Consider the following 21,297-nt stretch of genomic DNA (forward strand, 5'->3'; position numbering starts at 1 on the left):
ACCATTCTGGGAAGGCGACAGTTCGCCGGGCCCTCTCACCTCTCCTTGCATCCAAGGAAGCTGCACTAGACTGAGTTGGATCGTTGGTCTGTCTAACTTATTCTTACCTACTCTGACTGGCTGCGGAGGTTTCAAATTTTTGGTTTTTTTGGACCCTTTCTGGTGATGGTGGGCCTTGAACCTGGGACCTTCCCAGACAAGGCCTCTGCTCTTCGCCTGGGCTAGTCCTTTTCCCCTCCAAGTATCCTGTATCCAGTGACTCATCCTCTTCAAGTACAGCAGACGTTGGTGCCTCAAAGGGTGCAGGGCAAATCAGCTCCATTGGTTAATCTGAAATTTTCCAGCAGCTCTCCATGGTGCTGAACTCCACACACCCCCCTGCAACCTTGAACATTCAATGGTTTCTTTAAAGTTCAAGTTAAAATCCAGGCTAGGTTCACACCCTCTTTGAAATATAGCCTCGGGCTTCCACAGTGGCAGGGTTTCAGTGGACTACTTCATATCGTAAAACCGTATGTATTCCTCTCCCCCACCCAAATTTCTGAATCCTTTGCAGACCATTGCTCCATCGTAGACCTGTATCTGCCTTTGGGGAACCTACGTTTCCCAGTCCCCCAAACTTCCTCCTCTTGAAATGGTGATGATTGGAGGATTAGTGACATAGCTAACCCTTCATCCCTCTGTGACCTCTGGCCAGCCTGGATGATTGCTTCCTCCTCCTTTCAAATAATGCTATTTCTGGTCTGAGACCAGACAGGAAGTTTCTTGATGGAGTGTGGATCTAAATCTGGGCTTCTCTCAAGTCTAGCTGTCTGGCCTCTACAACAGAAACATAAGGAACTGGTATATCCAGTGGTATCAAGAATCATAGCATAATGGAGTTGGAAGGGACCTGGAAGGTCATCAAGTCGAGCCCCACCCCTGCTCAGTGCAGGAATACAAATCAAAGGATATCTGCCAGGTGGTTGTCTAAGTTTCTCTTGAAGGGCTCCAGCGTTGGCATGCTCACCCACCTCTTGAGGTCATGGCTTCCATTGTCATCCTGCTCTAACAGGAGGTTTTCCTTGATATTCAGCCAAAATCTGGCTTCCTGTCGCTTGAGGCCATTTATTATGTGTCCTGCACTCTGGGATGACGGGGAACAGATCCTTCCCCCCCTCCTCTGGATGACAGCCTTTCAAGTCTTTGAAAAGTGCTATTCTATCTCCTCTCAGTCAGAATGAGAGTCTAGGTCTCAGCATGTAGAGAAGTGTAAAAAAATTTTATTCTGATTTTAAATGGCTTAGCACATTTTGGCACATGGCCTACCTCAGCAGCTACGTATGAAAAACAGAAATAAATTATTTATAAACAACAGGCTCAGGACAACCCTAACTGTCTATAACTAACGCTCATTTTTGTATTCATGCAGACAGCATTGTATCGGTGAATATCCATGCACGTTTTCCATATGCATTCTTCACAACATGATTGTTATGCTTCTGGTCTGTTCAGATGAATTTGTAGCAGCATGCATGATGCATACCAAGGTCTTAGGACTGAAACTTCATGAGCTCATTGGGTCTGTACCAGTTAAAGAGTTACAGGGAGAGTGATCATTTATTTCTGTCTTTATACATAACTCCTGAAGAAGGCCGTGTGCCGAGATGTGTTGAGCATTTTAAAATCCAAATACAGATTATTTACCTTTTCTCTGCATCCTGGGACCTAGTCTCTCATTCTCATTTCTGACCTCTCCCGCCAAGATGGGAGCGATAAGAGACTTCTGGAGGAGCTAATCCCGTCTGGTTCTGCAACACACACGATGGATTTTAACCAGATTGATGGATTTGAAACATTTACAGCCCATTCTCTCTCACAGGATCTCCAGGCAAATTACAGAGCTGTGCAAAACAATTTGAAAACCTAAGAGGTTTAGAACAATTTAAAATTGAACAAGTTGAAACACAAATTTAGAACATTTGAGCGTTTTTCAACCGTTGCACTAAAAATGGAGGGGTCAGCAGGATCTTTGTAGGTCATCGTCAATACCCTGGAAGCCGATAGGCAAGCAGTGGGGATCCTTCAGTACCGGCGTCCTGTGGATTTTAGTGTTGTGAGCTTCTGAAAAGGGACATCTTCGGCCCGGGCTCAGCCGGCTGCTGCAGCGGGAGAGGCTTAACTCCCACTGAACGAGATTCCGGATCCATTTAACCTCGTGTTGTTCACACAGGCTGGCAGCAGCCGTCCAAGATGTGGGGCAGGATTCTGTTTTAGTCTGACCTGAAGATGCAGGGAATTGAACACCACCCCTTTGGCATGGGAAGTGTGTGCTCTTGCTGTCAGCTACACCTCCTTTTTCCAGCTGCTCTGCTGTTGACACGCATTTCATTAAAAGCGGTATGCGCTCCCAACTTAAATGATAATGGCTTCCACTTGCAAGGAGAACTGAAGGGTCTGTAATGGCAGGCGCTAGGCTCTGAAACAGTGCATTAAATGCTAAGCAAAAACACTAGAAAATATGAATTGGCTCGTGCTGCATTTTCCATGTAATTACCTTTGCTTTCCTCTCTGCTCATAAAATAAACAATAATTTAACAGTGTATCGTAAGGAAATAACCTCTGATGATGATCTCCTTGTTGTATACAGTATTTCATTAAGATAAAGCAGCTTCCCCTTTTTCCTGCAAAGCAAAGTGTCATGTGAAACTTGTACAGTAAAATGTATTTTAAAAACTGGCTTTGTAGTACCAGATGGAGCACAACAGCATAATTTTCTCTGCTAATCATTTACCCCCACAGCTGTAAAGGGTGGGTGGGTTGGTTTGCCACCTGGAACTCAACAGCTGTGACAACTTGTTTAATCAGTAAGATGAACTAGGTGGGGGGAAAAGGTCCATGCATAAAATTATTTAAGCAGATAATATTACTCCCTCTTTCATGGCAGGATCCCTTGGGGTCATCCGCTGAAGCTGAATCGTGGGGGATCTAGGACAGACAGGAAGACAGCCTTCCTTCCTTCCCTACTTCTTTATTTGCTGGACATTCCTTCACCGTGCATAGTTAAACTGTGGAACTCACTGCCACAAGATATAGTGCCAAATTAGATGAATCCAAAAGGGAACCAGATAAATTTATGAAGGATAAAGCCATCAGTGACTAATAGAGTCCAGATGAGACTATGTCACCTCCAGTGCCAGAGGCTACATGCCCGTTTCTGGAGAGAGTAGGACAGGGAGTAAAATTGCAGTCATGCCCCATAGGTGAGCACCCTATAGCAACAGATTGGGCACAAGAGATGAGGAAGGCCTTTGGTCTCATCTAGCAAGTCTCCCTTCATGTTCTTGTGTTCTTGGACAGAACCAGGCCTGTTTAGTACTTGGGTGGGAGGCCATGGAATCGCTTGGGATCTCCAGTTTGAGCCAGGTAAGAATCCTGTCCCAAACTCTGGAGAGGGGGTTGAACCCTGTCAGAGTTGACCATGCCAGCCTAGATGGACCGGAACTTTTAAGTTCCCAATAAAATTGTCCCATTTTCTTGGAAACGGTTGGTTCTGCTTTCTCTCTTGGCTCGATAAAACCTATTAGCTGAAGTCCTGTTCTGTGGCTCCCCTCGCATAACACAAAGCTGCAATAGGAGCAGGGAAAATAAAATGGTGGCAGGGTGGAAGCAATATCCATAAAGCTCTTCTGTAGGCACTTCCACCACAGTGGCCCTGTGAACCTCACCATCAGTCGCACAATCTTGTTGCACAGCGCCAGCCACCTGAGCATCATGCTCAGTGCACTTCCATGGGCATAACTTTACGCTTGCGCCAACACGGCCTGGATTTCAGCCACAACGCCTGCACTGAAGGATAGAGAAGAATGGAATTTGTGTTTTTCTCCCCCTGCCTCTTCGTTTCCAAAGGACGCATGTCTGCATTTGCAAAAGCAATAAAAGGGCAATGTAAAAAGGAGCAGATAAATATTCTGCCCCTGGCCTCTGGAGACAGAGGCCGCCTGCTGTCATCATTCCTGGTGTTTTAGGCAGGCTTCTCCAGCTGCCTTCACACGAGTTGAACAACAGTGTCAAAAGCTTCCCGGTGCAAACGCCCTCCCGGCGGATTGCGGTGATAACACCAAGGAGACTGGGAATTCATCCACCTCCGGCTAATTTGTATGCTTTTCATGTTGATCTGTTCCATTTTCCCAAAGCTATATTTTATCCCAATAACAAGGTCGCTTTCTTCACCGAGTCAGCTAAAATGTATAAAAGAGTTTCTTTGGAGATCAAACAAGCGCAAACCACCTCAAAATTAATTTCCTGTTAAGCAGACCACGGGGAGCGCTATCTCATTTATCATTTTCAGAAACTTGGCCGTTGTAAAAAAACATCACAAAGCACGGATTGCTGCTCGGCCAGGGTCCATTTTAGGGTGGTCGCCCTTGGCAACGCTCCTGTGTTCCTCAATGCTGGGTATTTTGGCCTTGATGAAGTTTCTGCTTTGGACTTCCAAATGAATCGCGCCTCACTAGTTTATCAACTTCTTACTGTTCTGTTCAGTTGAGGTTAGTAAAGCTGGTCAGGAAATAGGAAACTACATTGTAGTAACCACAGGGAAACTGGGTGACCTCTTTCAACTCTGAGGTCCACATTTAGTTTTGGGGATGGCTTTCCAGTGGCTGATGGGCCCACCAACAAAAGGGTAGGATGAAAACTCCGGGCGTATTTTAACTGAAAGCTCTTAGCATTGGAAAGCTAGGACACTAGAGAGAGATTTGAGCCTTTTAGAAGGGAGAAAAAATATTTATAAAAGCCGGGAAGCCTCCAAAGGATGGTGCTGTGGAGGTGTAAGTACGGTCCTCTGGAGAACCTCAAGAGGACCAGATTTGGCCCTGAGGAAGGCCTAGTTTTGGTCTCAGGGTCTGAAATTGGCCACCCCTGAGACACACTCTGCATCCAACTTCTAGGCTAGCCATCAGTCTTCTGGAGATCCCTTCCACTGGTCAAGATTTGGCCCTGTGCCAATGCTGGACAACTCTCCTCCCTTCCCATCCCCCCCCCCCCCAGAAGACCAGAACAAGATTTTGGACTTTAAAGAAAAATACTATGGTGTTGAAACTGTAAGTGCACATGGAGATGATGTGAAGTGAAATCCAGATGAGGTCCAAACTACCAGCTCACCACTGGATGTGTAGGTACTAAGCCAAGTGAAGGTGGACAGTTTTAAGCTGAGGGACATCTTGGCCGCAGACAAACAAAACGTAGGTGGAACCACAGCTGATGGTAAGAAGAGGCAGAGTCAAACCAGCCTTGGTTTTGTCGCCATCCCATCATTGTAATGGGTCAAAGATAGGTGGGAGCAATGTTGGATGATAGGGGGCACAACCCAATAAGGCGCTTGTTCTTGCACTGGAACTGGAACAGCACCACGGAGAGTTCCACGCCCAAGACCGTTCTGTCTGAGCCTTCTGGGGAGAAGCTGTTGAGCTGTGAAGTTCGGAGCTTGCTCTGTTTCAGTAATCTTGATCTGCACAGGAACGATGGTTGTCGTACGTAGCATGGCGGGATCTTCATAGCTTGAGTTCAGGAGCTGTCCACAGCAATGGTCATTCTCCAAATCCCAGTAGCCCCGTGGGGGTGTGTGTGTCTTCCTGCATCTTTCCTAGACAACCAAATCCTAAAGACACAGAAATGTCATGATGGTTTTCCTTATCTGAGCCCTCTACCTAAAACATGCGTTCAGCAGCTTCGTCGACTGAGGATGGTCCTGGATCATGACAGCTGCTTAGATGTTTTCTGTAGATTCCCTTTTGGAAGATCCACTTTGATGAGAATCTCCAAAATATCCATATCAAATCCACTGGAAATGCCGCAGGCGGCGTTGCAACAGAAGAATAATTATTTCCAACAGCTGTTCCTCAGCATGCCCCATGTTGGTGTGTATTTAACGCAAACTGTTGTATTCAGAGAAATACACAAATGAGCATAATCCTTGGCGAAACTGCTGAGGATGCTGTTTTATTCCTTTTCCTTGGAGTATTATGGGTATGATTGCTGTCGAATAACAATGTAATTTCTTGTGCCTGTGTAGTGTGTTTGCATTCACCACCGCGCATGCAAGTTTAGCTGACTCGGTCAATTACTCCAGTTTAGGATATAATTTAAGAAGCGATTGCCTTATTCTAATAGCTGCTTACTAAGCATGACCAACTCCGGTACACATTGCTCAGATATTAAAACAAAAACGTCTGTCTTTACAAAGAGATCTCCTCTGTGTACCTGCTTTGAATGTTGTTAAAAACTATATATCTGATGTCCCCTTGGAATGTATCATTTTCTCATACCATACTGGTCGCAGTGGCTAAACTGCAGTACTGCAGCCAGGTAGCGGCTCAGCCTTTGTTCCTTCCAAGGTTGGTAAACTGAATACCCAGCTTGCTGAGAGGGAACAATGTGTAGCCTGCATAATTAAATTGCAAACCACCCAGAATGTGCTTTAAGTGCTGTGGGGTGTTATTTAAATAGCACACCTCTTTTTTTTTTGCTTTTGAGATGGGCCAAAATAATTCACCTTTCACTTCATCGGCTGCTTTTCAGTATTAAATCCGATGTACTACCCAAAAGTGTTTTGGGACAAAAGCTTCTGTCGTAACACCTTCCTTCCCCTTTCGGTTCTCTTCAGGCACAGATTCTTCGTTATATTTGGGAAGCAAAGAAGCCTTAATACCGAGGGGGAGAGTGGGGTGTAGAGGTTAGAGGGTTGGCCTGGGAGTTGGGCAATCCAGGCTCTCTTCCCCTCTGAATCATTAGAGTTCATGGAGTGACCCAGAGCCAGTCATTGCCCCTCATCCTGTTCTACCTCGCTGGGTTGTTGAGAAGATGAAATGAGGTGAAAGTGAGCTATGGACCCTGCTTTGAGCTCAACCGGAGGACAAGGGGCTATAATCAGCATTTTTACCCTGGGGTTTATCGAGAGCTAATCTTTTTCTCTTTCTGTCTCTCCCCCCCCCCCTTTCCTCTCTCTTTCTTTTCAATGTGTACCGTAGACTTTTGGTTCAAGAACGTTTTGGTAACTCATCACTTTTTGAGTTGTAAAGAGCTGGGAAGGAAAATCCACTCAGCCTTTATGAGTTAATGCTGCTGATGAGGCCCATTCTGCCGAGCGAAGGAAACCGGAGAGAGTTCCTCATTTCGGTGTCTCAAACTGCACCAAAATAAATTACCTTGCAAATTATTCATTGATTTCCTTTTGTAGCGTAGAAGCACGTTCTACGTGTCCCTGATCAATGTGTGTCGCAGTCAGTTTTTTTACTTGCTATGTAATCATTTCATCGAGGGTGGGGGGAAAGAGTTGACTACACTCCTTTTGAGTGTAGTTGAGAGGTCTCAACTTTCTAGCTTTCCCCATGGGCGCAAAACTCTTCCCCTGATTTAAGCCTCCTCCTGCTTTATAGAATCAGGAGCCTTTTGGTTGGCACCCAGTTGGCGTCAGAGGACTTGACAGGGTCGAACGTTATACCAAATACATTTTAGTGCCATTCATTCATTCTGAAACACATTGGAAACATAGGGCGAAGCTTTCTGCAGGCAAGGAAGCAGCAGGAAAATTTCTAACAGATTCGGGCTAGGGAGAAGGCTGACATGAACGATTCAAAAATAACGGAGAACAATCTGCTACCATTGAAGGTGTTGGTAAAAGTGTATTCATGGAGCTCCAGTTTCCCCTTGAGAAGAGCCTGGCAGGAACCTGGCTGCTATGCATTGACTTCTTCACACAGCACATAGCTAAACAGTGGAACTCTCTGCCACAGGATGCAAGGACGGCTACCAAATTGGACGGCCTTAATTGGGATGAATTTGTGGATGTTACAGCCGGCAAAGGAATAGCTATAGGTAGTCTGTGCTACCCTAGGCAGGCTTCCCACCCAACTATAGGCTGCTCTGACCTGGGGAGGCTCTTCTTATATTCTCATGTGGCATCACTCCCCCCCCCCCGGGATGTTCTTAGTTGAGAAATCAAGGATGGCTGCTCCCCCGTGGCTGCGAGTTCTTTGTCTCCATCATCAAAGAAACAAGACGGTGTGGGTTAATAACGTGGCTTTTATCCGTATAGAGATTTCATCAGTTGATCAGTCGCTGAAGATTTCTTTTGATTCGGCAATGGGCCTGAAAAGCTGTGGGGGGGGAGGGGAAGGGGAGGGGGGGCTCGTTCCCTTGTTGACTTAAAGACGCACCCAGGGGGTGGGTGGGCGAAAGCAAAGTAGGAATTAATTTTCCTTTGTAAAATTGTGCAAGCGTTGTCAATGTGAAGAAGATTAAAGAGCTAGGTGAGCTTCAGAAGGCGCCATTATCTGTGACAGTAACTACCAGCCTAATTAGAATTCTCTGTTTGTGATTCCCCCCCCCGCCTTTTAATCACATTTATAGTGATAAATCAATATTGCCCTAAATGGTGCTTTTAACGGCTCAATGTAATGGGACCGCTCAGCACCGATCAAGTCGTCCCTGGGATGGGCGAAGGATCGTTTTCAGAGCAGTGACATTTTGAAACGTCTGTTTAATATGCGGTGTGTCTCCCTCCCTCCCCCCCCCCGGCTTGTAATTATGATTCCTCTCCCCTCGGACACAGTTGTCTGCCTTCTTCTTTGTGGTCTCCCCATTGTTCTCTGTGAGGTGCTGGTGTGCTTTGTATTAATTCTTCACACACATATTGTATGTAAGCTGGGGAGGGAGTAACATAGAGGGCAGGATGGATGCGGGTTTTGGAGCCCAGGTTTGTGGTCTCTGGACTCCCAATCCCCCCCCCCCAAGTCTTGAGAAGAACTGTAAACCAAGAAACCATGCCACCCAAATCAATAGTGGGAGATTCTGGTGTGAAATGGAGGGCACCCCATTTCTTCCTGCCTGGCTCTGTGCTGGGAAATGTTCCCCTTTTCGGCTTCCTTAACCCAGACATCCGATGCATTCCAAAGCAGTTCAGGAATGATTCTAGATCGGTGAAGTGTCCCAGCAGGATTGAAACGATTATGCACTGTAAAATGTTCCTAGGTTCTCTAGGCTTTGCATGTTTAAACACCTGTAAACTTATACATTTGAGGAAAAAAGGGTGTGTATGTGTTTCTGTCATGGTGGATCCTGGGTGCTTTGACAGTGGGAAGCCTGTAATACATAAAATACCCGAGACGGAGAAGGATTGTTCTAAGGAATCCCAGAGCACCTGAGATTCTCATCTGAAAATCTTTGGATCAAACAATGTCTGCATCCCATCTTCCTTTTAATGTCTGACTTCTTTTTGGGACATTTCAACATGGCGCTGACCTTGCATTTAGTCAATCTGTTGCACCAGTGCAACTATTATCAGTGGCCCCTTTCCTGCAGCCTTCTTGAAGCGACCCCACCCAAGTCCAATTAAAAATGTCAATGTTGGGGCATCCTAGTGATTCTTGCGCCTGACCTTTCGATGCATGATGATGTTTATGTCTGTGTTTGTTCTTTGTCCTTGTGTTCTTTCCCTGCAGCTGTTTGCTTAGAAATGATTGTCGTGTAAGGCATTGACGATGGCGAACAGGAAATGTCAAAGCGCTGCAGCGGGCATGCTGGATCACCGCGCTAGAGTGTGTCCTGCTTCCTCTCTTGGCAGGGAGATGGAAAAAGAGGAAGATGATCTGCCGAGGGATGACTACGAGGAGAAGGAGACAGATGTGATGCCCATCAGACCGGGTAGCCCTACCCCGCCGGAGCATGAGCGCAACGATAACAGCGGCGATGGAGACTCGAGTTCCGATTATGTCAACAACACCTCGGAAGAGGAAGAGGAGGAGGATTATGATGAAGGTCTCCCCGAGGAAGAAGAGGGCGTTACCTACTACATCCGGTATTGCCCGGAGGATGACAGTTATCTGGAAGGGATGGAGTGCAATGGGGAGGACTATGTGCCCCATGAACAGCTTCAGGTGGAGACGGATGAGTGCCAAGAAGCCATTGAGGAAGGGGAATGGGCGGAAACAAAAAATCAGCACCAAGGAGAGCGGGAAGCGACGGAAGCAGCAGGCTACCATGATGGTTGTGTCCAGATCTTAGAAGGCGAGGTGGCCTGCTTGGAAATCCAAGACCAAGAGGAGCACATCCAGTATTGCCATCAAAACGAGGAAGGCTACCAGGGCTACTACTCCCCAGAAACCAACGGAAACTCACACGGGATGTCCCCTTACCACTCTGGGAAAGAAGAGGCAGAGTTAGAAGAGCAGGAAGAAGACATTGACCAGATCGTAGCAGAGATTAAAATGAGCATGAGCATGAGTAGTATCAACAGCGCCTCCGAAATGAGCCCAGAGCATGCCGGGACTGAAAACATGCCCAATGACTATGTAGAGGCGTGCCATAAGGGAGACTCTGGGCATGGTGCCAGCAGGCATCTGGGGAGGCCGAAGTCGCTCAACATCCCCCCTGCATCCAAGCAAGTTGGGGACGCCCCCAGAGGCTTCAAGACCAAGTCGAGGACTCCAGAGGAAAGGCAGACGTGGTCACAGGAACAGGTAAGCTCTCGTCTCATCTTTGACTGGAAGGGCACCAAATCTGCCACAGTCGCATCCTATGCCTCTATGAGTCTGTCTTGCCTTCTAGTTGCACCTCTTGAATACCTCTGCCGGTGTAGGTGGGGAAATTATCATTGGGAAGCTATGGAACAGGGTGGGACAGGAAAACCCATGTGGTTGTTGTGCACAATCCAAAAGCAAGCGAGGGTGGGTGTCACCTTTATCTGACCAGTCCAATATCACAAACGTAAACTAGCTTTCACCCTTGTACATCTTCATCAAGCTCTGGTAAAGGTATTACCCATCCTTGTCACTCGAAAGCTGAGAGAGGGATGTGGGTAACGGACTATGAAGGGAGTGTTTGCATTCCTGTTACTTGTTCCTCAGTTCACAAGGCAACTCATTGCTGAGTCACTTCATATGGTAAAGTGGGTGAGGCCACTTCGGCTTGCAGGGAGCAGATGCGATTTCCTGCATTTCTTTCCCCAATAAATCCTTCCTTCCCTCATTCAACGCAACCCAATTTCTAGCAGGTCAGCTTATTTTGTTTTCATTTAGCTTTGCAGGGCTCTTATTAAATGTAAGAGAGGAGTCAAGAATGTGAGAACACCTTCGCCTACGGGCTAAAGCAGGAAGAGCTCTTTCCTTCATTTATTGGGTTCCTTCCTTCTGCCATTTTGTTTCCTCTGGCCTTTGCATCCATCCAGGATGCTCAGAATGAAGCAGGAGAGACCGCGTGGGGAACCCGTGCACTGCACAGTTAGAGACATTTGATGCCACTTTAAAATCCTGTGGCCCCATCCCTGTAGGATTTTTTGAGTTGTCATTTGATGAGGTCCTTCCTTAGAGCTCTGGGGCATTCTCCTGAGTTACCGCTGAGGATGATGGGCGCCTCATCAAGCTACAAAACCTGGCATTGTGTTAGATGGAGTTAGGGCAATTAAAGTGCAATGGAAATGCTATAAATGTAAACAAAGAGACATACAGCCTACAGTTAGCTATACGTACCTCTAAGGGTGCCTACATACCAATACAGTAATACCCTGCTGAGCGCTCAGGATTTTCCCCCCAAAATAGAATGCTAATTGAATTGACTCTAAACAGAATCCCTTTGACACTCTACCGCATGCTGCAAAATCTGGGGACTTGTTCTACCTGTGGTATGGAGCAGGTAGCCCAGGACTCATAGGCTCAGCTTACCTCTGGTGCAGAGCAGGTAGACCAGGCTCCACGTCTCCCTGGGAGACCCAATCTACCTTAAGCACAGAGCAGGAATGCTAGGGCCTTCGTCTCCCAGACGTGCCATCTGTTTCATTTAGGTAGACCAAGCTCCCTTTGAGGACCATAAAACAGCTTCCCGAGCATGAGCGTTATAGTGAATCAGCGCTATACAGGACCGCTTTGTGCAGGTATGACTGTACGTGCAGTCTATGCAAAGGCAAGCGCTACTCCGTTCAGTGGGATATTGAGGCTGTGCAAGATTGCAGCCTGACGGAGCATAGCTGAATGTAAAAATCAATGAACTAAATTTCTCATTTTGTTTGTCAATAAGAATTTACAGATTTTTTTTAAAAAAAGCTTTGATTGCATTTTGATGCCTTTTATTTCCACTTGACATTCTGCCCAGCAGAGGCAAAAATTTCCACTCTTTGCCTAACAGTGACTCATTTTGAATTCTGGGAAGGCAGAAAAGTATACAGACTCTACGGGAGAGAGTATAGCTGGCTGGATAGCTCAGTGGTATAGATATCTGAAGTTGGAAGTTTGATTCCCCACCAGGCCTCCCTGACATGGGCTGTGTTCGATGCTCCACAGGGTCTGCCTTTCTCTTAGCCTGGTTTGTACGTGCAACCACCCTTTCTGTATCTGGTTAAGTTTTTTTCTCCAGACTTGGGCAAGGAAGTATCCGTTACCTCTTTGCACCATTAATTACAGCAAGGCAGTTTCTGGCTTGCAGGAGTGCGAGCTGAAGAGCACACCAAGCAATGTGGGTGTAAAATAAGCCCCAGTGCTCATAGCAGCCCCGATACCTTAGTAAGGCGAGGACTAGTAGCTGTTGTAGCAGGTGAATGCATTTCGGATTTTGGTCCAAACTTTGCAAGAGCTGTTGAGATGTTGAAGTAGATCCAGTGCCCTGTGTAGCTCTGATAAAGCCCTAGTAGATGACACACAGCGCAGGCAAGAATCGTGTCTGATGAATCAGGCGAGAGTCGTAGCAAAGAGAGGTGTGGCTAGAGTCGACTGTTGCGGGTTGTGCTGCAACAGAACAAATACATTTTGCATGCAGGGTATCACAACCATGGCCAGATTCACCACGGTGTTTGTGATCTGCATTGGAAGGTTTTCCCTGGTTTCTTCTATATATATATATATATATATATATATATATATATATATTTGCACATTGGAAATGATAAATTTCTCCCTGAGGGCCAAGAGAAGAATTTACTCTGATGAATAGTCCCCGCACAGGGAGCTTAATTTATCCTGGAGGTGCTTTACCCACAGAACCCAGTGTCAAACTGAGATAAAAATAATCAGATTCCCCCCCCCAAGTGCTGATACTGCCTTGAAGGGTAAAAACTGATCCTGACTAAATATCTCCAATTAAGCTTCGTAATCAAGACATCAAAATGTGGCTAATGTTCAGTATCAAGTAAAAGGCCAGATATTGTTGAAGAAATATTATGAAATACTGTATTCAAATGTATTTTTAGACTTTTACCGTAGCCATAAATACTTTAAACTAATCACTGGTCAGCATGGCATAGATTGTGCAGTTTGCCAGCTGCCCACACCTGTTCTCCGGATCGCAACGGCATTTTGATTTCTGTAGAGGGATCTGTCAGTTTATTAGGCATGTTGAGTTAATAAATCATCTCTCTATTTTTTAAAATATAAATATAAACAAATGTGCATGCCGTCAAACGAGGCACCCCCTCGTGAGGTGCTGGCTTGTTAAATTGTCCCACTTTCTAAAGAAAAAGACATGTTTAATCATTTACTCCAATTTTTCAAGTAGCAGCAGATTAGCAAGGCTTAGGAAAACAATATGACTTTAGTCCTTTCAGGGCATTGTGGAAAATCAAATTGGAAACCTATACATTTGGTAGAGTGTCTATGCTGACCTGATTGTTAAAATCTGCTAGGGAGCCCTTTCTGTGTGTCTCCTCGCCAGAACTGTGTGAACTTGTGGGAGAGAGCTTTTTCTACGGTGCACTATATTTGCATAGCGCTGCGGGTTAAACCGCAGAAGCCTCTGTGCTGCCAAGGTTGGAAGACCAGCCGTCCGTAAGATCGAATCCCCGCGACGGAGGGAGCTCCTGTCACTTGTCCCAGCTCCCGCCAACCTAGCAGTTCGAAAGCATGTAAAAATGCGAGTCGATAAATAGGTACCACCACAGTGGGAAAGTCATGGCATTCCGTGTCTAGTCGCACTGGCCACATGACCACGGAAAAGGTCTACGGAGAAATGCAGGCTCTACGGCTTGGAGACGGGGAGGAGCACCGCCCCCTAGAGTCGGACACGACTGGACTCAATGTCACGGGGAACCTTTACCTTTACCTTCCCCTTGGAAGCCTGCCGGGTTCCACCTTTACTGTTCTTCTGAACATTTGGCACCTACTGAAACAACAGCTTGGGATCTTCGGTCTTCCAGTTTGCTGGTTTTTAAAACTGCATTGTCAAATTGCATTAAACTATTTTTGAAACGATCAAATCATTTGCGATTTTACCCACTTTGTCTTTCTCTCTATCCCTGAGAGCTATCGATATAGGACAGGTAAGAAATTGATTTCACCAGCACAAACCCTGTTGTGGCCTAAGTGCATGATCACCACAGGGAAAGAAATTGCAATGTAGACAACTTGTGGAGCGGTTCGGTGCAGTTTATTTTCTGGTGATAACACAATGGACAGGGGAATCTGCTCCAGTCCAATCTCTGTCCATGGCCTAACCCTGGACCTACGTTTGGGGGCCAGCCTGGAGCAGTTCCCCAGCAGACCGAAGGATCATTTTAAGGGAGATCATTCCCGTTAAAACAACCATTTCCAAGGGTGATCAGGTGCATACTTTTGCAGCTGTTTGATCAATAACCTACCACTACTATGTGCTACAAACTGTATAAACAGAAGAACTGTGAAAGAATTTGGGGGAAAAGCACGGGAAAACTATTTCAATGATTTAAACAAAGAGTACAGAAACAATGCTGTAAAATACTTGAAAATAGTAAAGCAGATGTTAAAAGAGTAAAAAGGTGGACTAAGAATGAGATAGAATTTAGGATGAGCAGAGCACCTGTTTCAAAAGGTCAAGTAAATCTATAGCATAGAATAGTATGTTTAGTATAAAATGTAGAGTATTCGTCACGTATACAATGTTGGGAGCTTTTGGTATGCAGGAATTGTATGTAGTTCCAGTTTTCATTATTTTTTCTTTTTATATCTTAATAATAAAATGTTTAAAATGTAAAAAAAAAAAAAACCACCTTGTCGCTATGAATTAAAATGAATGTTTTGGTGGATAAATCTGCCCGAGTGGACTGCACAGTGCTCGAATTTTATTGGGCTGGCGAGCATCCCATTTTCCATGTTGGTGTGGACCTCAGGGGATGGATGTCATGCAGCATCTGTTCCAGGTGTGCTGATAGGGTTGAGGAAGGTGTGTGCAGCTGGTCCCAGCCAGTAACTGGCACCTGTAAAGCACCTGTTCATTTTGGAGATCTCCCTAAAAGGTAGCTTCTCCCTGCTGAGGTTTTGGGGGCTTGGGGTTTGGCAGTTGCAAGCCCTGGGGGCACATTCGCCAAGGATCTCAGCTCCTCTCGAGGTGCTCAGGCCTGGTGCCAGCTTTTGCTGACAGCACTGGCATCCGCCTCTTGAGTTTGTCCCCAGGCCCTTTTCAGATTCTCGGTCCTTGATATGTGTTTGGCTTGTTGCTGTTTCCCAGGTTGTGTTTCTTGTGTCATATTATTTGGGGTTCTTAATGCTACCAGCAGATTAATGAGTTTTGGTTGATATTTTGGCATTGCTCAGAATACATTCATTCACTTATATTGATATCGAATCTACGAAGGATTCACAAATGCACCCTTTTCCTTAACTTTTTCTAGAGGTGGACTGTGGCAATCAAGAAAAGACTTTCTTTGTTCAGTGACTTGTGTTTGTGTTGTTTAATTGCGCTGCCTTCCAGAGCTGTTGTATTGGTGTATACATCACAGCCTACGTATTGTAAAGAACATTTCATAGTCCCTGTAAAGGATAATGCATAGCAAAAGCCCGCAGATTCTCCACAGGGGACTGTATTCGTAACCACCTAAGAGCAGTCTGATGGCATCAGGGGGGATATCTGTCTGGTCCCACATCCTGTGTTCCTCGGTGGCCAGCCAGATATTTTGGAAGCACCACAAACAGCCTGTGAAAAAAGGCAGTAAACAACCTCCCAGGGCTTGGACTCCTGAGCCATATTGCAAGGCAGAAAAAGCACATCCTAGAGGCTCCTTAAACCCCATCTTCCTTCACCCAACATTGAAAAGGGTAAAAATATATATATCATTTTCTCATCCTAGAAGCCTCCAGGACCAGCATTTTTGCTATAAAATGGGTTGCAAGGTCCTACAAAAAGTCATCAGACCAAAACAATTATATCCATGTCAAAAGGAGAACTCACAAAACCGAAAGTGGCTTTTTCAGCCTCCCCGCACCATTTTTTCCCCATATTTTGTGGGGACTAGAGCATCTTTAAGACAGGAAATTTGTCCCCAAATTTGGTCAATGGCTCCCCCCAAGACATTGTGTGAAAAAGATAGGAGCTGTCTTTTGCCGTTCGCTGAATTATAGCTAGTCAGGGAAGCCACCTGCTCGTTTACCATGTCTGAAACATCTAAGTCAATCTGCTGTTACTCTAAATCAATTTGCATAAAATGTGTGTATATTTGGTCTTTGGATGCATGTCTTGTACCATCCAATGAGTTGTAATCAGATCGGGCAGAGCTTTTTTTCTAGTCTTTTGGCCAAAGGAGGTCCCTTCCCGTTGCTTCCCACACATGATCCTAGAGATGTTGAGAGTTCAGCTTGGGACCTTTGGCTTGTAAAACATGGTCATGAAGTTCCTCTCCTCTTTTTAAGCTGTCTTGACATAACACACCTAGATATAGAATTTTCAAAGCTCACAAGATCCATCTCCAGGGAGAGAGAGAGCAAGATAAGAAGCTCTCCATTTTTAAGCCAATAAAAACATTCCTGTGGTTATGAAGCTCCCAGTCTCCAATTCCCCTTGGGATTTCTTTGCACCTTCCCTAGGGAGACCACTATCACCCCTTGTGGAAAAAAAAAACCCCAAAACCCTTGCCATTAGTCAGCCCTAGACAGAGTCAAACTCAGTAATATTCTGCTCCAGAAGTTTTGTGCTGAAGTGTCTCTCTGGAGTTGTGAGCTAGGTGTATGGGATTGGTTACTAAGATTTCAGGACCGTGGACAGAGCCCCATAGCTATTGGACTCCAAAGTAAGGCCAGTAAGAATGTAGGTTATCAAAGTGCTGCAGCCCACCCACAGTTTATGCCAAGTAAAACTTAGCAGTTTTCAAGATGCTACAAAACTCTTTGATGAATGTTTTTACATCCTCCTCCTTAATTACATTTTTGGCACTGTTATGTGTCTTTGCTTAGAGAGGGTTTAAGGCTACAGAAGCTGTAAGCCTTCCATGTATGGTACAGGAGAAGCCTTGAATCTCCCTATGTCCGTCAAGCCATCATGCAAAGTGAGCCATTCTATGGTTGTGGGTGTTTGTCCAACCTTTCTCTCTCTTTTGATGGCTAAAAATTCATTTGCTGGAGTCTTTTTCCACATAGTTATATGTAAGGAGCACCCTCCACTTTCCAGCACCTTTAGCAAGTGGCGGAGGAGTGGGGGTGGCAGGCACGTGATCTCCCCCTGCCCACACACACCCCAAATTAGTGACTGTAAAACCATGTGAACCCCTTCAGTATCTAGCATTCAAATCCAGACCAAAGACTAGGATTTAAGAGTAGTGCAAATTGCTAATCGAAACCAATGCTTGAGGAGGGCATCTTTCAGTGTGTGTACTCATCTGTGCTCACAAACAGTCAGTGTCTAAATCAACTCTTTTTTTCTACCACCTGGGAGAACAATAAGTACCATGAACGAGATGCAGTGATAAACAATAGTTATTGATCTGCCTACCCCCCCTTAAGCTATTGATTATGACGCCGTCTCTTTCTACTTCCCTATGCAGGTGTGCAATGGGTTGGAACAGCCCCGGAAACAGCAGCGTTCGGATCTTAATGGACCAATTGACAACAACAACATCCCAGAGGCAAGTATTGGAGCCCAGCCTGTTTTCTGCTGTTTTTCCCCCCTCTTCTTCTCAGCTTTTCTCCAACCCGTAGCTCACCTGGGGACTTTATTCTGAAGGAATAAGTCAGAGTGTTCATAAAGGATCATTGTTTTTTAGCCATTTGTTTCCAAAAATTATATCCTGCTATAGATTATTGTCATCACCACCTTAGAATTGCAGAACTGGAAGGATAGACCTTATCAGGGAGGCCCAATGGGGGAATCAAACTCCCAACCTCCGTCTCCACTGCCAGAGACCTAAACCACTAAGCTATCCAGAAATTCAGCCGGGTGATTGGCAAATTCAGGAGCCTCCAGCTCTCCAACTGAGTCTAGCTTTCCGAGCGTCTATAAATGAGCCGGCTCCTTCCCCCAGATCACCATCACCTGTACAGCTTTCTTCCCGTTGCAAAGAACTGGAATGCCTCTTCTATGCCTTTGTTACTGTCCATGAGCGCTTTAACCCAAATGTGCTCATATTTTTAACCCTACTCTTTTGGATTAACCACTCTGTACTGTGTCTAATCCTGGGCAGTACAGTTTAAAGAGGATATTGACCCATTGGGACACGTGTTGAAGAGAGCAGCCAAGAACTGGTCTTCAGCTCTGAGGAACAGTTGAAGGAGATACGCCTGGTTGAACCGAAGAAGAGAAGAGGAAAAAGTGATAAGATAGCCATCTTCTGATGTCTGAAAGGGACTATACAAGCCTTTTTTTGCTGCTGCTCCAGAGGGTAGGAATAAATGGCTTCACATTTTCAAGACAGGTGATCTAGTGAAAAATGAGGGGGAAGCTTCCCAATAGTAAAAGCTGCTTGACACTAGAATGGACCATTTATTATTATTATTATTATTATTATTATTATTATTATTATTATTATTATTATTATTATTATTATTATTATTATTATTATTATTATTATTATTATTATTATTATTATTATTATTATTATTATTATTTTTATTTTTATTTTTATTTTTATTTTTATTTTTATTTATTTATTTATTTATTTATTTATTTATTTATTTATTTATTTTATATCTCACTTATCTGGTCAGTTACAACCACATAAAATACACAGATAAATATAAAAAGAATTATTACATAATAGACAAATTCAACAAGATGGAAGGCGAACAATAGAAGAAGAGAGGAAAGGAAAACATCAGGAATTAACTGGAGGGAAGGCCTGCTGAAACATCCCCCAGCTCAGAAAATGGTGGATTCTCAGAAGGTTGGATGGCCATCTATTGGAGATGCTTTAGCTTTGGATTCCTACGTTGACAAGGACTGGATGAGATTCAGTCCTTCTGCCTCTACATCTCTGTTATTCAGCTCAGCTGTCTATGGAGCTGTGGTACTGTATGAGGTGGCCTTGGGTCTCCTCTAAGTACTCGGTCCTACCATCATCATTCAGACCAGACAGACCCTTCCCGCCTAAAAAGCGTGAGAAACAATACGTCCCGCCATTTCATTACCTTGATGCTGTTCTTCAAGGTCAGCTTCACCCGAGGAAATGCAGAACATGGTTAATCTGAGCTGTTAACAAAAGGTAAAGGCTTGGATGTTTTCCCACTTAAAGGCCGTTAATTCAGAACTGACATTGGAAAAAATAGTCTTGCATTGATAGTATTTGGTTTGGGGTTTTTTTTTAGCAGCTGAAATTAAATTCCTCCCTCCCCCCCCACCCTCCTTCCACCCTTGGCTGGTGTTCATTCCACACACTTTGTGCAATATTAATCAGGCGATTACTCCCTCGCCATCCTCTGAGCTAACTCTATCATTCATGCCGTTTTTGCTATCAAGCCCATTTGAGCAGAAGCCTTTAAAGGGTTAGTTCCTGGGGAATGACAGGCAGCCATTTTTATTCCTTGGGCATGAAAATAACCACAGCTCTGAATGAATGGTCAAGGATTTTTAAAGGCAAGGGAGTTTTTAAAGTTGGCTGGTGGTGCTTTTCCTGTCTCCGGATGAGATGAGAACTCTGTATGGGATTTATTTCCCAAAAGGAAACTTGGGGTTCTTTTAAAATGACTCTTAACGTTGAGAGGGTAATGGGGCTGTGTTCCATCAGCCACTGAGCTTGTGAGCGTAGACAGGTTGCCTGCAGGTTTGAATTCCCTGTGGGAAGAGGAGAGACATCTTAGATGCCTCCTGACTAAGAGGGAAGACTAAAATAGTCTTAATTTCCAGCCCTCTATGGCTGAAATCCAGCAGTAAGTGGACCTTCTCTTGTTGTGACTTCATGAATTTTGGCCAGCGAGTCTTATGGGTAAACATCCTTTCCGTTGCCACATCTCTCCTCCGTTATGTCTGAAGACGACAAGGACTTAAGCGCCAATCTGTGGCATCTTTTTGTCTTTAACCTGATCCTTTTAACGTCTTGTCTGATGAAGGCATAGTATTCTCCAAAGCTTGCATGCTATTTTTGAGGGTTTGCCTTTTGAGTGGTCTATTGAAGTCTTAGGATAGTTATCCCTAGCTTTTTGGGAAAAAAAAGTTTGTTAGTTCTGTTTGTATCCTGCTTTTTGTACAATTTCCATACAATTTTCCACCATTCTGGAACACTAAAATGCCATAAAATAAACATCTTCAGCCAATAGACAAGCAGCAAAGAGAACGAAACTTTGAGAACCGGTCCAGTCATATAAGAACCACAGCTAAACATGCATAAATGTCCCATTAAAGTCAAGAGTTTGGGGGGGGGGAGAGAGAAACAGGCCCTGTTTAGTGTCACCTGCATTTTATGTAAATAGTCATCTTTAGACCAGCTGTCCCAACCACATGCGAGGAAGATCTGTAGGAAGAGAGCTCCCATCATCCTCCACTCATCATTTTTCGGGTAAGGTTGATTAAAATATATTCGCCTGCTTTGCGCACAGCCAATTCTGTCTCTAAGTCCAGGAAAAGACAAGGCTTAAAATTTTTAAAACCAAGCTTTACATCTGAGATGAGTGGGAAGAATATGTGAATTGCAAGCACAACGATGGAAGAAATGAGTTTTAACACAGAGATCAACGGCTGCTGTATTGAGCCATGTACCGATGGAAGGACGAAATAACATTTTAAAAAGAAAATATCCATGAAAACCAGGTGTTACTCTAACCAATTTTTACAAGACCAGTTTCACAGTAAAGTCAAGCCACGCTCAGTGATGGAGGGACGGGTTTTAAAAGGAGCACCTATCATCACTCCATTTCCAAGTCTTGAATACAGTGTAGCTGCATAAAATTAGAAAATGGCGAAGAACTAGAAGCCATGGGGGGGGGTGGAGGATGGGGAGGAATGATCTGCTTTTTTTCTTACTATCCAAATGCTTTTATAATATATCTTGTCTGACATGACACTTTTTCCTACTGTTGCTGTATAGACATCTACAGCTCCTTGTTTTTAATTCCCCTACAGACTAAGAAGGTGTCTTCCTTCCCCAGTTTTGTTGATGGTGAG

At 44.8% G+C, this 21,297-nt stretch overlaps 1 protein-coding gene across 3 annotated transcripts in view; it reads left to right on the forward strand.

The window, feature by feature from the left end:
* Nucleotides 1-21,297, forward strand: part of APBA2 (amyloid beta precursor protein binding family A member 2) — an 84,900-nt gene that overhangs the window by 34,199 nt on the left and 29,404 nt on the right. For all 3 annotated transcript variants that reach the window (XM_072981543.2, XM_072981542.2, XM_078380917.1), the window contains exons 2-4: nt 9,483-10,499; nt 17,750-17,830; nt 21,256-21,292. In XM_072981543.2, the coding sequence (XP_072837644.2) occupies nt 9,522-10,499; nt 17,750-17,830; nt 21,256-21,292 (1,096 nt within the window). In that variant the 5' untranslated portion in view covers nt 9,483-9,521. The remainder of the gene's footprint in view (nt 1-9,482; nt 10,500-17,749; nt 17,831-21,255; nt 21,293-21,297) is intronic.

The sequence above is a fragment of the Pogona vitticeps genome, chromosome 12 (assembly GCF_051106095.1).
Source record: "Pogona vitticeps strain Pit_001003342236 chromosome 12, PviZW2.1, whole genome shotgun sequence".
Lineage (NCBI taxonomy): Eukaryota > Metazoa > Chordata > Lepidosauria > Squamata > Agamidae > Pogona > Pogona vitticeps.